Source organism: Rhinoraja longicauda, chromosome 9 (assembly GCF_053455715.1).
Source record: "Rhinoraja longicauda isolate Sanriku21f chromosome 9, sRhiLon1.1, whole genome shotgun sequence".
Classification (NCBI taxonomy): domain Eukaryota; kingdom Metazoa; phylum Chordata; class Chondrichthyes; order Rajiformes; family Arhynchobatidae; genus Rhinoraja; species Rhinoraja longicauda.
In genome coordinates, this window is record NC_135961.1 from 50,299,352 (window position 1) to 50,315,100 (window position 15,749).

Below are 15,749 nucleotides of genomic sequence, written 5' to 3' on the forward strand. Positions count from 1 at the left end.
AGCCCTGTCCCCCCAGGATCTGAGTTTGGTCTGGATGGGGGGGGACAGGAGGTTGGCAGCAGCAGAGCGGAGGGTGCAGGTGGGAGTGTGTCTGTGGAGGAGGTCAGTCAGGTAGGATGGGGCCAGGTTATGGAGGGCTTTGTAGGTCATGAGGAGGATTTTGTACTGGATTCTCTGGGGGATGGGGAGCCAGTGGAGCTTGTAAAGGAGCTTATCTACACTTGGTCTCACCATTATAAAGGAGACACATCGGGAACACTGATGTGGCCTCCTGGTGGCAGAGTGGTGCAGCAGTAGTGTTGCTGCCTTACAGTGCCAGAGACACGGGTTCGATCCTGCCAACGGGTGCCATCTGTGCAGAATTATACGTTCTCCATGTAACTGTGTGGGTTTTCTCCTGGTGCTCTGGTTTTCTTCCACATTCCAAAGACGTAGGTTTGTAGGTTAAATGGCTTCTGTAAATTGTCCCTAGTGTGTAGGTAGAACTAGTGTACGGGTGACCACTGGTCAGCGTAGACTCGGTAGGCCAAAGGGCCTGTTTCCTCTCTATATCTCTAAACTAAACTAAACCAAATGGAGTAAATGAGGTTAGAGGAGCTGCACGTGAACTTTGTCTCACCTGAATGGAGGTGAGGGAGGAGGAATTTGCATTTGGGATATTAGTTTAGAATTAAAATGATATCCCTCTGACTTGGGTAATCTAAATGTAGCAATGAAACAAACTAAAACATACCTCAATTCATGAAGAAAGAGGGCAAGTGGAGTTATTTGTTTCTCTATATTTTGTCTTCATTTTCACTTAATAAAATCCTTGTATAACTTCCATCTCTACAAATCTCTCCTTTTCTCCAAATTAACCTGAAACCAGGATTTCACAGACTTGTGGTGTAAAATCAGCAGGAATATTCATCTGTGGTTAACATTTTTTCCACTCTTGCAGCTTGATGCACATGTGTTGCTCACTGTTCCCCAGAAACTACCATGTTTAGGTGCGAGAATCATGTTCCAGGTAGAGTGCAACAGCAGTTGCCAGTGAAAGAGGTCATTCAGCATTTACAGAAGAAAGATAGTTGTTTTTCCAAGCCTCCATTACTCAAACAGGAACTTGGCCATAAAAAGAAAAACAAGGTAAATTATACACCTTTGGTGTAGAAATGTTGGCTAAAGACTTATTTATGTAGAATTTTATTTTGTTAAAGGACCCTGAGAGGCACCGGCTAAACCCTAATTCAAAGGGTGATTGACTTACAAGAATAGTTTGCAAGGGAGTTGACTGATACAAGTAATAAACATTGCACAAAAGGGTAGTTTCAGCACAGAGAATTGAATCATTCAGAATTGATCTGAGATAAGTTCATTCCAGTTAAGGATTTAAATGAACTGAAAAATTAACTTTTTGAACTGGATCATTTTAAATGTCGCACTTTACTTCACAGTTTCATTTCCTCGTGATTTTTTCCTTTGCTGCACGCTGAGCTCTGCTTTGTTACAAGTCCCACCTTCAATTGATCACTTTGTAATAGGAATGATGGCTTTGTTTTGAAAATTGTGTTCTATCCCAATCATCTCAATGAATTAGCTTCAAAAGTTCAACGGTCAGTTTATTGTCACGTGGACCAATTAAGGTACAGTGAAACTCCAATTACCATAACAGCCATACTAAAAAAAAGCAACAAGACAAACAACTACATAAAAGTTAACATAACCATCCACCACAACTTGTGTTTAGGATTGAAGCTTGAGGTTCAAATGACTGAATTCATAGGCTCTCTACTCCATTATAGATTTGCTTGCCCCAATTCAATAGACAATAGACAATAGGTGCAGGAGTAGGCCATTCGGCCCTTCGAGCCAGCACCACCATTCAGTGTGATCATGGCTAATCATTCTCAATCAGTACCCCGTTCCTGCCTTCTCCCCATACCCCCTGACTCCACTTCAGAGCAAAATAACCATTTATTTCCTTTCTTCCATTGCAGGGACAAAAATTATTTTTCTGTGAAACATTACTCTTTTTTTCTATTGAAGACACTTTTATTATCCATCTCTACTTTCTTCTGGAAGGTGCTGATTGACCATCTTGATTTGCTATGCTGTTTCCATGGTGCTGTTAGGTTGGGGATGTAAAGCTACTGATGCAGCAACACAGAAGCAGCATTTGTCCAAATCAGGATATTGTTCTGACTAGGGGCGATGATTTGTTGCTCTTACCATTTTTGGGAGTTACACAGGCAATCGATGCATTTAAAGTAATCTTGATAAGTTGTTATTTTTCTACAGTGTCAGTCTCTTTCCTACTTCCTAAATTGCTGGAATTATTAAATGATGCGAATCAGGATACTAATAAACCTAACATGGACCTAACCTAACATCCTGTACCTGTTCCCCCTTGGTCAATTAATCCGCCGTCATGGTCTCAAGTTCCACTGCTATGCCGATGATATCCAGCTCCTCATCTCCACCAAGTCAATCTCCACCACTACGCACTCTACCCTGACAAACTGCATCACTGAAATAAAATCTTGGCTTCAATTCAATTTTCTCAAACTCAACTGCGACAAATCTGAAATCATCATTATTGGACCAAAAACCCTCACCAAATCCACCCACAACTTCACCCTCAATATTGATGGTTTCCCAGTATCCACCTCCCCTCACATCCGGAATCTTGGAATCATCCTTGATCAAACCCTCTCCTTTGACAAACACATCAAACACATCACCAAGACAGCCTTCTTCCACCTCAAAAACATCGCCCGTCTCCGTCCATCCCTCTCCTCCACAGCTGCAGAAACCCTCATCCACGCCTTCATCACCTCCCGTCTGGACTACTGCAACAGCCTCCTCTATGGTTCACCCTCAAAAATCATCAACAAACTCCAACACATCCAGAACTCCGCTGCCCGTCTACTCACCCACTCCCCGATCCGTGACCATATCACCCCTGTCCTTTACAAGCTCCACTGGCTCCCCATCCCCCAGAGAATCCAGTACAAAATCCTTCTCATGACCTACAAAGCCCTCCATAACCTGGCCCCATCCTACCTGACTGACCTCCTCCACAGACACACTCCAACCCGTAACCTCCGCTCTGCTGCTGCAAACCTCCTGTCCCCCCCCCCCCATTCAGACCAAACTCAGATCCTGGGGGGACAGGGCTTTCTCCATCGCTGCTCCCACACTCTGGAACTCACTACCCCAACCGTCAAAGACTCCTCCTCACTCACCACATTCAAAACATCACTGAAGTCTCACCTGTTCAGCACTGCCTTCAATCACTGACCGTTACCTCACCTTCTTTTTCCTTTTCTCTTCGTTTACTTATTTATCTATTTATTTTCTTTTATGTTTTAGTAAACCTTGTAAAGCATCTTTGAGTGTTTAGAAAAGCGCTATATAAATATAATGCATTATTATTATTATTATTATGGACGATCAAATCTTTGCGTAATCGATTTAATAATTAATTAGGCTTTTCGCATTTTCTCAAATGCACCAGCAGAACTGGTTTAAGAAAAACTTCTATTTAGACTCTAATAACAGGCTGTTGTCATTTGAATCTTACACTGGATTAAATGATGGCTAAATGTGTTTATGGATGAAAAGCTCAATCTATGTGAAGGAAGGTAGTGTGGAAACTGCCACCACACCTCATGTGGCACAACATGCGCAAAATGTAGAAGCAAAAATATGAAGGTAATTACATATCTGTTTTTAAAAATAGTTCTGGTTTTGATCTGCCATTACCACTGCTCCTGTGCAGTTAAGATTTAACTCTACTGTAGTGTCCTCTGTATTTGGATCGGCTGAAGTCTGTTCACCCATTGCAACTCAAGCAAAGGGAAATGAGCTCTGCTAAATCAGTCTTCCAGTGGGTGTAATGAAGCAAACCAAAAAAATTATTGCTTTACTAACTTTATGCGAATTGGCTCAATTGCAAACATTTCTCCTCATTTGGTATTCACACATGCAGGTTTTCAACTGGGTAGTGTAATTGGCGCATTTCTCCCTTCCTGGTAATGTAAGTGCAATTGTACTGCTGCATCACATTCATCGTTAAGATAAGCAAGCATAGTACAGAGTTGAGATTGAAATAGTGTTGGAAAAAACTGTAGATGCTGGTTTAAATTGAAAGTAGATACAAAATGCTGGAGTAACTCAGCGGGACAGGTAGCATCTCAGGAGAGAAGGAGTGGGTGACATTTTAGGTCGAGACCCTTCTTCAGACTGAAGTTATTCCAGCATTTTGTGTCTATCCGAGATTGAAATAGGCTGTGTTTCAACAAGTGGATCGATCAGTTTATAAGCAGGTAATCTCTCCGGTAGTTAGGGGAAAAGCAACCAACTGTGAAACCATTTAAATACCACTAAATTTGTGCCATAGAATGAAATCATCCTTTATCTCAATTATCTGACAAGAAATGAAGCCGCACCTGCAGTGAAATCGAATTCAGCAAATTCTTAGGCTGCTGAAAATTGGAGGTAGTTATCTGATACGAGCTGTCAATTAGTTTAATAAAGTGGGGGTCCATTTCTCAACTGGTGTTAAGTATTCTTAGAGATTTTAGTGTTGTGCTATTCTGTATTGCTGTCCTTGACATTTGAGTAAAACAGTAATATCTGCACTGTTTACAGCCAAGTCCTCCTCTGCATAAACCTTTATAAACTGGATCTCAAATGGTAGTTCTTAACCTTGTTTGCTCCGAGGGTGTTATTAAAAGTTGCCAGAAACTCTTCTTGCATCAACCAACTAGCTATCTCCACAATGTCAGTCACATTGTCATACAAATGTGGTTAGGAACATAAATGAATTTAGGCAATGTGGATCCCTGAGCCCACTCCATTGATGATCCGACATTGTCCACGGATCCACTTTCCTACTTGTTTATTCATAACCTACAGATGTCACACCTAGCTAGCTTAGCCATGAATATATTCAATGATTCAACCTCCACAGCTCCGATTTAGAGAAATGCAGCAATTCACAAACAAATATACTGTACCCATTTGCTTTTTGTGCAAAACTAGATCCAATGAGAGTTGAGGGGAATTACTTCAAAGGGATAGAAATAGGCTGTGGATAGAATATAATGTGGAAACATGTAAAATCATCCATTTTTATTTTTTAAAACAAAGCAAAATTTTTTCTAAATGGTGTGAGGTTTAAAAGTATTGGTGTTCAGGGAGTCTTGGAGTATATGAAACTGGAAGTTAACATGATGCACAGTGGCAGACAGGAAATTCAATAGTACATTGATCTCATTGCAAAAGAGGATTTGAGTGCAGTTATAAATGTAGAGCCCTGGTGACACTGCACTTAGAGTATTCCGTGCCAGTTTGGTTTACCGCCTCAAGGAAGTTAGAGGTTTACCGCCTCAATGTGCTAGAGGAATGCGCTAGAGGAAATGCAACAAAGTAGATGTAAGAATGATTCTTCTGGCCGGGGTGTCTGGGGTTCATACTTAAAATATAGGGTCCACCATTCAGAACCGAGATAAAAATAAATATCTTCACCTGGAGAGTAGCAATTCTCTATACTTGTGCGCTGTGTTCACTCAGCCATGGAGTAAATCCATAGCATAGATTGATGGGAATTTGAAGTAATCTAGAGACCTGGAGTTTGTACAGGAAAGTGACACTGAAGTAAAAGTTCAGCCATCGTTATACATTTGTTATCGTCTAAATGTATGTTTTGATTTATTTTTAGCTCTGTATATGTGGGGGGTGGTGGGGGGATGGGGGAAACCTTTTTTTCCAATCTCCTCCTCAACGGAGATGCAACCTTTACCGTGTCGTATCTCTGTTCGCGCTACGGCCTAACACCGTGGAGTCGGCGGCCTCCAGCTGGGATCGACCTTGAAGACTCCGGTCGCAGGGCCTGGACTTACCATCTCGGAGGCTTCGGCCGTGGGCCCTGCAGACCGCAACATCTGGAGTTCGCAGGTCCCTGGCTGGCGAGCGGCTTTCGGGAGCTCCAGCCGCAGCAGCTTCGACCGCCCCGAAGCGCGAGGTTTGATTGACCCGCTCGCAGGCCCCTCATCGCCCTGCTTGGCCTGGCCGCGGCACTTTCCATCGCCCGGTGGGGGCTCAGGACCTTCATCGGCCTGCTCGGCTCCGCCCTGGGACTTTCCATCGCCCGGTGGGGGCTTCAAAAGTCGGGAGCCTCGATCGCCTCGTGGCACCACGGGAGAAGAATGAGGAGGGGATAAGACTTTTCTTTGCCTTCCATCACAGTGAGGGTGTGCCTGGAGCAATCACTGTGATGGCTGTTTGTGTTAAAATTGTAATTGTGTATCTTGTGTTCTTTATTGTCTACTGCCGGACCCTGACGTGAGAGGACGCTGGCGCTATTTGTTCGCCGCTTCTCCGTCAGGACAGTTCGTTTGTTTGTTTTTATGTCTTGACTGTTTTTGTAAAGCGTCTTTGAGCATCTGGAAAAGCTCTATATAAAATAAATGTTTATTATTATTATTATTATTATATTCTTAGTACACAGCAGAGCAGGTGCCAGAGCTCAGATTCTTATACGGCCCATGCATTCACATGCCCTTTCAGAATCTTACGTAAGAAGTCACAGGGAACGAATCCAGAATGCCAGTCTGGCAAATCAGGATACATACACTGGGTGATTCAGCTAGGTGACTATTGTTACTGTCACTGCCACTGCTGCCAAATCAAGCAGGGCTCCCGACACCAACGACACCAAATACAGCTGCCTCCCAAGCCAGGACCACTGCAGCTAGTCTTCTTCACCCTGGCTGCTGGTAGGATAGGGTCAGTGACTGTCCCAAATTCTGTGGCTCCCCTGAACACTTATGGGATAGGGGTGTTAAAGCTACTGGTTCGGAGAGCTTCTGCAGCTGCCTGTAGGCCTAGACAGTTGACTCTCCTGGATCTGCTGCCTCCAGGCTGGGGCCCTTAACATCAGCACTGCTGGATCCTGCTGCCCTTCCAAATCCCCCTACCCCCAATTCTGACACCACCCTGCACACCTCTCATCTGAGTATCCTTTCCCACCTTCACAATATTTAGCTTAGATAATGCCCCATCCTTCTTCTTTCTCAGGCCCACCCTCCCACCCCAGTTTGCACACATTTCTCCCACTACCCAAGTCAACTTGTTCCTTTCCTATCCTTCATAGGCTCATTTCCCATCCTTGAGTCCAACAGTTACTTTTTATTCATCCCCTCTTTCCCCTCCCCTCTGTCATGTGCATAAGTTATAGGAGCAGAATTAGGCCAATCAGTTAATCAAGTCTACTCCTCTGTTCAATTCTACTGGATCAATCTTTACCACTCAACCCCATTCTCCTGCCTTCTCCCCGTAACATTTGACACCCTTGCTAATCAAGAACCTTTCAATCTCTCCTTTAAAAATATTCAAAGACGGCCTCCACAGCCATCAGTAGCAATGAATTTCACAGTTTTACCACCCTCTGGCTGAAATTCATCCACCTCTCCTTTCTAAAGGAACGTCCTTTTATTTGGAGACTGTGCCCTCTGGTCCTAGACTGTCACTAGTGGAAACATCCTCTCCACATCCACTCTATCCAGGCCTCCTCCACCCGTATCCCTTCCTCTGGCTTTACATTTTACACCACCTCTTATTTGTTTATTTTACTACTTTCTTATCCTTTTCACCTCTAGCCATTGTCACTTAGTCCACTCATCTCCCATTAACCATGCCCCTCTTCTCAAATGATATCTATTTATCATTTGCCAGGCTTAGCCCTAACCTTAACTCTCTCTTCCAGCTTCCTCCCCCTCTACTATTCCGTCAGGTTGAAGAAAAGGCCTAGTCTAAAACATCGTCTGCCCTTTTACTCCACATGCCTCCTGACCAGTTGAGTTCCTGCAGTTCCTTGTGTCTCCATATTGCCATTATCATCCAGCGCAATGGCTGAAAAGTATGGTGCGATTAAGGTTAGCCATCTAGAGAGCCTTGCATTCCAGACCACATTCATCTTTCAGTGGGGGCACATGACTACTGTATACATGTACCACATCCCACAAAACAAATGTACACACATTTATATGACGTATATAAATACAGACACAAATGCATACATACACTTCGTCATTTTAAATATATATATATATAGATCTAGCCAAATAGTGAAATGTGAAAGGAAAAATGGATAATGACAATTGTTCACAATGTTTTTTCAGATAGAATTTTAATTATATTTCTGAGTTTCTTACTACGAGACTCCTTCTTTGAGGTGTGCTTTGCGAATAAAGCCTCCTGTATTTTATTGCCAGTCTCTGATGTGCTGAAGTGAACGGTGATATAATATTGATGAAAGATTTGTCAATTCTCTGCCAAGTTTGATTTATACTATTTCCAAATATCTGTCCTCTATGGACAGAAAGCTTTCCCAAATTCCTGGTGGTTGTGTTTGGTAACCTGCCCAAAACAGGATGACTTTTCATTTTGTTTTTAATTCAACAGACTGGCAATTGATTATTTTTCTTTGTGCTCGAGAATGGAATTTCTAGACTGGTTAAAACACTACCTGCTCACTCACAAGTGAAATTGGCTTTTATAGCACTTTTTCTTACTTGCCACATGCGCCTCTTCCCACTGTCCATGTTGCCGATTCCTCTGCTTAAATTTCATAATGAATTTGTAATTGAACACTGACGTTCCCCCCCCCCCCCCCCCCCGTTCCCTCCGATATCTACATTGTACATCCTTTCCGTCATTAAGTGGTTGGATCATTTGCAAGAACAAAAGTCCTTGCCGTTACTATTTCTCCTCTTTTCCCTGTCCATTGTAGCTCACTGACTTCATGCTTTTATCGCATATTTTCTAACTGCCCATAGGCTGGTATTATTTTGGTTCCGAGGCACAGTTGATCAGTGATTTACCACAATATGATTTGTATGAAGTTATTGCACTTAACTCCATAATCAGCTGCTGTAAAAATGTCAAACCGTGTATGCAGTGTTAATTCTTTCAGCACTGAAGGATCTGTTCATCTGGTGAAGAAGTGTTCACTTGTACCCTTTTGGAATACATCCTGTAAACTTTTGATGGTTAGAAAGAAGAGCTTTGTAAGAATGCTTCTTAATTAACATTACTGAATGAATTCTTGTAATTGAGATTTTTATAGAATGAGAAGCATTTTTAATATGCTGAAAAGGGCAAGCCATACAGTGGGCTAAAATGGCATAGTAGTTGCATATCGCTTGTCCTTATCGTGAAATGTATGTTTGATCAACCACCAGAGTTGTACATCCTACACATTCCAATAACCTTTCACACCGTCGCTTGTCATGTATCTGTCTACGTCTGTTTTAAAGATACTCTGCATTCACGATCATTTGACTAAGTGAATTCAAAAGACTTGTAACCTTCTGTCAGAAAAAAACTTTGCCTCATCGGTCTTAAATGAGCGGCCATTTATTTTTAAATACTGATTCCATTCTAAATTCTCCCACAGAACTGCTTGACCTTGCTTCAAAAAAAATAGTACGCGTGCATACAATATGGGCAAATTGAAACCATATTGAAAATATCTCCCACCTCCCACCTGATAAGTGCCAGATTTCCATATCTGAAAAATATTCTCAGTTATTTTCAGCCTGGAATAACGATAAGTACAAGTTATGCTGAAGACTGTTGCCAGAATTTTACGAGTTCCTTCTGGAGTTGGTAATTTTGATAAACTATTCCTGCAGACAGTTAACACACAGTTCAAAAATAATGAGGCAAGTGCCATATTTGGTTCAGATAGTAGTTCCAATCCATTAATATCACCGCAGCCTCATGGATGGTAGATTGTGGTTGAATTAAGACCGCATGAAGATTTCAGTAGTAGTTAAGTTACTGGACTGGGGACCACAGATCTGCGACATCGATGGAGAAACCTAACAGCAGTAAATTTGAATAAAATTCAATTTATTAAATTAAAATCTAGAATCTAAATGCTTATCTTAGTATTGTCTTAATAACCATCAAATGACTCAATTGTTGTAAAAACCCATCCAGGTCTCTCGCATCCTTTAGAGAGCAAAATAATCATTCTTATCCAGTCTGGCCCTATGTGTGGCCATTATGTGTGCGAATAATGAATTACAATTAAAACACAAAGGATCATTGACATTAAATCCCCTGCTGGTTTCTTATTTCCCTTTCAGATGAAGAAACAGTTGGGTGATAACGAATCAATTACCCAAGATGTGGTGGGGAACGCCCACATAGAAAATTATGCTTACAAGATGTTCCTGTATGCGGATACTGAAGATCGTGCTGGAAGATTTCACAAGTGAGTCTTGTAAACTGTATTTTATTGAAAGAGAAACACAAGTTTCAATATGCCAATGGAACAGATGGAGTATACTCGATGGGCCAAATGGCCTAATTCTGCTCCTATGACTTGTGAGCAGTGAACATAGAACAGCACAGCATAGGAACGGGTCCATTGGCCCATAATGTCCGTGCCAAATATTATGCCAAAACCAACTCTTATCTGCCTGCATATAATCCATATAATCTTGTATTCACTGGAGTTTAGAAGGATGAGAGGGGATCTTATAGAAACATATAAAATTATAAAAGGACTGGACAAACTAGATGCAGGAAAAATGTTCCCAATGTTGGGCGAGTCCAGAACCAGGGGCCACAGTCTTAGAATAAAGGGGAGGCCATTTAAAACTGAGGTGAGAAAAATCGTTTTCACCCAGAGAGTTGTGAATTTGTGGAATACTCTGCCACAGAGGGCAGTGGAAGCCAAATTACTGGATGGATTTAAGAGAGAGTTAGATAGAGCTCTAGGGCCTAGTGGAATCAAGGGATATGGGGAGAAGGCAGGCACGGGTTATTGATTGGGGACGATCAATCATGATCACAATGAGTGGTGGTGCTGGCTCGAAGGGCCGAATGGCCTCCTCCTGCACCTACTTTCTATGTTTCTATGTTTCTATACCTCTCCATTCCCTGTACATCCATGTTCCTAGGCAAAAGCCTCTTAAACACCACTATCATATCTGCCTCCACCACCACCCCTGGCAGCACATTACAGGCACCCACCACCCTCAGTGTAAAAACCGTAAACTTTGCCCCTCTCACCATGAAGCTCTGCCCTCTGGTATTTGATATTTCCATCCTGGGAACAAGGCTCTTTCTACTTTATCTACGCCTCTCATAATTTAATACACTTCCATCAGGTCTCCTCTCTACCTCGAGCATTCCAGTAGTTTCATGAATATTTTCATCTAACGCTTGTGAAATCACTATCCTAAGAAACTGTGCCTGCTCTGTCATTCAACAAAATCATGGGTAAATTGCCACAGACACCATTTTCCTGTAGTATCTCCATTTCCCTTGCTTCCTTCCCACGTCCAGGAATCTAGTGACCTTGCCTTTAAATGCAATAAATGACTGAACCACAACAGGTCTGGGTAGCAAAATCCAGACATTCAATCATAAATGTTTACCCTTTATTTTGACTCATCTAGGTTCCTTTTTTTAGTGTGAGGGAGAGGGTGGGACGAGCTTTCCATCCTGCTCTGTCAACCTTCCAAGAATTTTGCACATTTCATTGAGATCATTCTTCACAAGTCCATGGAAAAGAAGCCTAGACTGTTCAATCTCCTCAAATATGCCATTCCAGAACCTAATGAATCTTAGAAACGAGAAACTGCAGATGATGGTTTATACCAATGATAGATGCAAAGTTCTGGAGTAACTCAGCAGGTCAAGCAGCATCACTGGAGAAAATGGATGGGTGAAGTTTCAGGTTGGGATCCTTCAGACTGATCAGTATGAAGACTGCCAGTCTGAAGAAGAGTCCTGACCCAAAATTGCACCCATCGTTTTTCTCCAGAGATGCTGCCTGACCCACTGAGTAACTCCAGCACTTTGTGTCTACCAAAAGAATCTTATTTCAATGTTCTTTTTACCACTAATCAGTACAATGAAACCTCAGCTATTGGGCATAATGGAGGAGAAACCGCACATGAGGTTTGCCAAGAAGAGCTGGATACTGTATATTTCTCCTGGTTTCAACACAACTTCCTATCTCGAATGACTGATCCAGTGGAACCGAATTTCTCTATCTATGATTTATCAACTGAGGAAGGAAGTACTCAGAAATAATTGACATAAACAGGGAGTTTTATGATGATGACTCAAAAGTTTAGTTCCTTCAGTATGTCTTCTAACAGTGCCCAGGAAAAGAATAAAGATTAACCTTGAAACTCGATGCCAACCCTGAAGGGTTGACATCTTTAACTCCAAAAGAGGGTGCTTATCCCCAAAGAGCTCTTAATGCAACGACCATTCAATAAATATTTATGAGTCGTCTTAAAACATATTCTTTGTAAAAGGTTACATTCACAGGAATGAGGTTCCCAAGTCTCCAGATCTAAATCTCATTCCAATCCCTATCCCCCAATCTATCTTGTTGTGGCCCATGCAATGCACTTTCTCTGTAGCTGCAACACTAGATTCTGCACTCTAATTACTTTCTCTTTGCTACCTATTGTGCTTGTGTATGGTTTTGATTGTAATCATGTGTTTACTTGGATAGCAATCAAATCCGCTTTCCATCAATAGACGTGACAATAATAAACCAATACAATTGGATTTTCTGCTTGCAAGCAGACGCAGAATTTGTGTTTATCAATGTTGCTTGCTGCTGGCACCCATGGAAACTCTCCAAAAATATAGTAAATACTGTAGCTTGTATTAGCCATTTCAATATTGATTGCCGTCAGCTCAAGGAGAAGCCTGCAGTTAGAAATTATTACATTACCAGTGTTTCAGCAGAATTGTGAATCATTTTAAAATTGATCAAGATTAACTTCGTCAATTGCAAGTTTCACAGAACAGTGATGACCGTATTCCTGTATTGCAGCATGCTGAAACTGACAGTAATCCCTTTTGATCACTTATATTTAGCATTTGATGATATCTTAACGAGACACATTACAAAGCATTTGGCACTCTTCCAGCTATAGAATTGTTGTTAAATAAATGGATGCTGTGATGATCGGATGAAACTGGAAGAGTGCCTTCAGGGTCAGAATATCCTGTATCGTCTGGTGAGGAGGAGCAGTGGCTACAAGATGCATATTCTTCGTACATTGGGGACAGCGATCTTCTGTGACTGTATCCAGTGGCTCATGGCAGAAGGTTACCAGGGTTTTTCCTTGGAGTCCAGTTATAAATGCCGACTCTTTGGGGAAGCATGGAATACAGGTAAATCACTGTGTCATTGAAAACAAAAAGAGATAACACTGAAAATACTCAGCAGTTTCAGCTGCATATGTGGGAAGAGACAGAGTTAACATTTTGGATCTAACAACCCTTCATTTTTCTCTTTCTGCATATAAGGCCTAACTGCTGAGCATTTTTTCCAGCATCTGCAGGTTTAAAAAAAATCAATCCGCTGCACCTGTAAGTGAAAGCAAAGCAGGTGGAGTCCTCAATCCTGGAGTAAGGACTTTGGGTGACCAGCGTAATTCAGTGAGAAGTGAACTGTAAGATGTAAACAGAAATAATTAGCAGCAGTCTGGACTGATCCAAAGGCTAGGAAACTGACTGACGCTGACCACGAGCTCAGGCAATCTAATCACACTTGTGAGATAGGATTTCAGATTCCACAAAGGTATGAATCTGAGTGAGAGCCAGAATGCAATTTGAGTGTTAATTCTTAAAATAGAATATCAGGGAAAATGGGGTGAGTAAAGCTTTTTTTGGTAAAGAGTAAATAGGAATTGTCGTTCCTTAATTCAGGGAGGTTGCAGATCCTGTTGGTGACAACCTCTGTGACTTCACTAGTGTCGACATAACAGATTTGTGTGGTAAAGAAGCACCAGGGGAACAAAAGAACCCCCTGTAGAATTGGGCATGGAATTTACCCTGAGGGCAACTAAACATAGCACAAAAAGTAAGGAAATTTGTGTTTGGTAGATTATTTCTTTGTTGTAACAATGCTTATTGGCAATAAATCTTATACCGTTGGAAAGCCTGTTTATTTCCCTTTTAAATGGTGCCACATTTGTAAGGAACATGCATTACATGGGATGAGCAGCAGAGCTGAGTATGTGGGTTGCGCCCATGAAAAATCTGCCAAATCTTCTCTGCCAATGCCAAACAGCTTATTCTGCCATTGACTCTTGTTCGGTGTTGTTTGGTGGATTGGATGATTGAAGTCTGAAGAAACAAGACATATTGGCAATTTAACAATTTATTCATTTAATAAACAGGAGCCTCAGTAGCGTGTGGAAGAACCATACACAGCCACAACAGCCTGGCACCTCCTCCTCATGCTGGTCACACACTGTTGTGGCATCCCATTCTTCAACCAGCATTTGTCGCAAGTCAGCCAACGTGGTTGTGTTGGTCACTCTGGCACGAACAGCACGCCCAAGCTGATCCCACAAGTGTTCAATGGGGTTGAGGTCAGGACTGCTGGCAGGCCATTCCATCCTCTCCACTCCCAAATTCTGGAGGTAGTCTCTGAGAAACCCTGCTCTGTGGGGGCGAGCAATGTCACCAGCTTGAAGTTGCCCTATCGCACGGGCCCTATCCAGATCAGTCAAACGTGGCATGCCAATTCTTGGAGCAGACACCTACTGACCACTGTAGCAGGGCCCATGCTCACAGATGCTGCCAATCAGGTGCCAATCAGGCACCTGATTGTCAGCACCTGGGGGTACCAGAAGCTCAAAACAAGAGTCAATAGCAACAGCAGAATAAGCTGTTTGGCATTGGCAGAGAAGATTTGGCAAAATTTTCATGGGCGCAACCCATATACTCAGCTCTGCTGCTCATCCCACAAATGCATGTTCCTTACAAATGTGGCACCATTTAAAAGGGAAATAAACAGGCTTTCCAACGGTATAAGATTTATTGCCAAGAAGCATTGTTACAACAAAGAAATAATCTACCAAACACAAATTTCCTTACTTTTTGTGCTATGTTTAGAAACATACAGAATTAATCTGCTTCACAGTCTGAAGAAACGTCTCGACCCGAAACGTTACCCATTCCTTCTCTCCTGAGATGCTGCCTGACCCGCTGAGTTACTCCAGCATTTTGTGTCTGCTTCACATTAAGATCACTTTCAAGTGCACAGGAGCTTTTGGAGTTATGTGGAGGAAGTTCCATGCTCTGATCTCTCACGGTGTCTTAAAGCTGTTTAAGCAGCAAGTCACATTATAGATATTTCATACCACAAACCAGGTAATAAAAAATAATTTTCAGTTAATAATTTAAGGGAAGCGCATAAAGCAGATTAAAGATGAAATATCTGCAATGCATTTTAAAGGAATATTATTGGTAATCTACTCATTCTATTATATATAATTATATTATAATAGAATCCACACTCTTGGACCTAGGAATCAGCACTCCCCCCCAAAGTTGAGGAAGCTAGTTATCAACGTCAGGAAGCATGGGAGAGTACATGCCCCAATCAGCAGCAATGGTGCTGAAATGGACATGGTTGAGAGCTTCAAATTCCTTATCATTAGCATGACCAACAATCTGTTATAGACCAACCACATTGACATGACAGAAGGCACATCAATGCCTCTACATCCTGAGAAGACTGGGGAAATTTAGCATTTATTCACAAAATGCTGGAGGTCACTCAGCAGGTCAGGCAGCATCTCAGGAGAGAAGGAAATTTAGCATATCTCCGATGATCTCTCAAACCTTTACAGATGCACCATAGAAAGCATGGTGTTGGGTTGCATGTGTAGGAAAGAACTGCAAATGCTGGTTTAAATCGAAAG

At 42.0% G+C, this 15,749-nt stretch overlaps 1 protein-coding gene across 1 annotated transcript in view; it reads left to right on the plus strand.

The window, feature by feature from the left end:
* vta1 (vesicle (multivesicular body) trafficking 1) overlaps positions 1-15,749 on the plus strand; it is a 167,930-nt gene that overhangs the window by 74,359 nt on the left and 77,822 nt on the right. Inside the window, exon 3 of the mRNA XM_078405455.1 lies at positions 10,143-10,270. Within this exon, the coding sequence (XP_078261581.1) occupies positions 10,143-10,270 (128 nt within the window). The remainder of the gene's footprint in view (positions 1-10,142; positions 10,271-15,749) is intronic.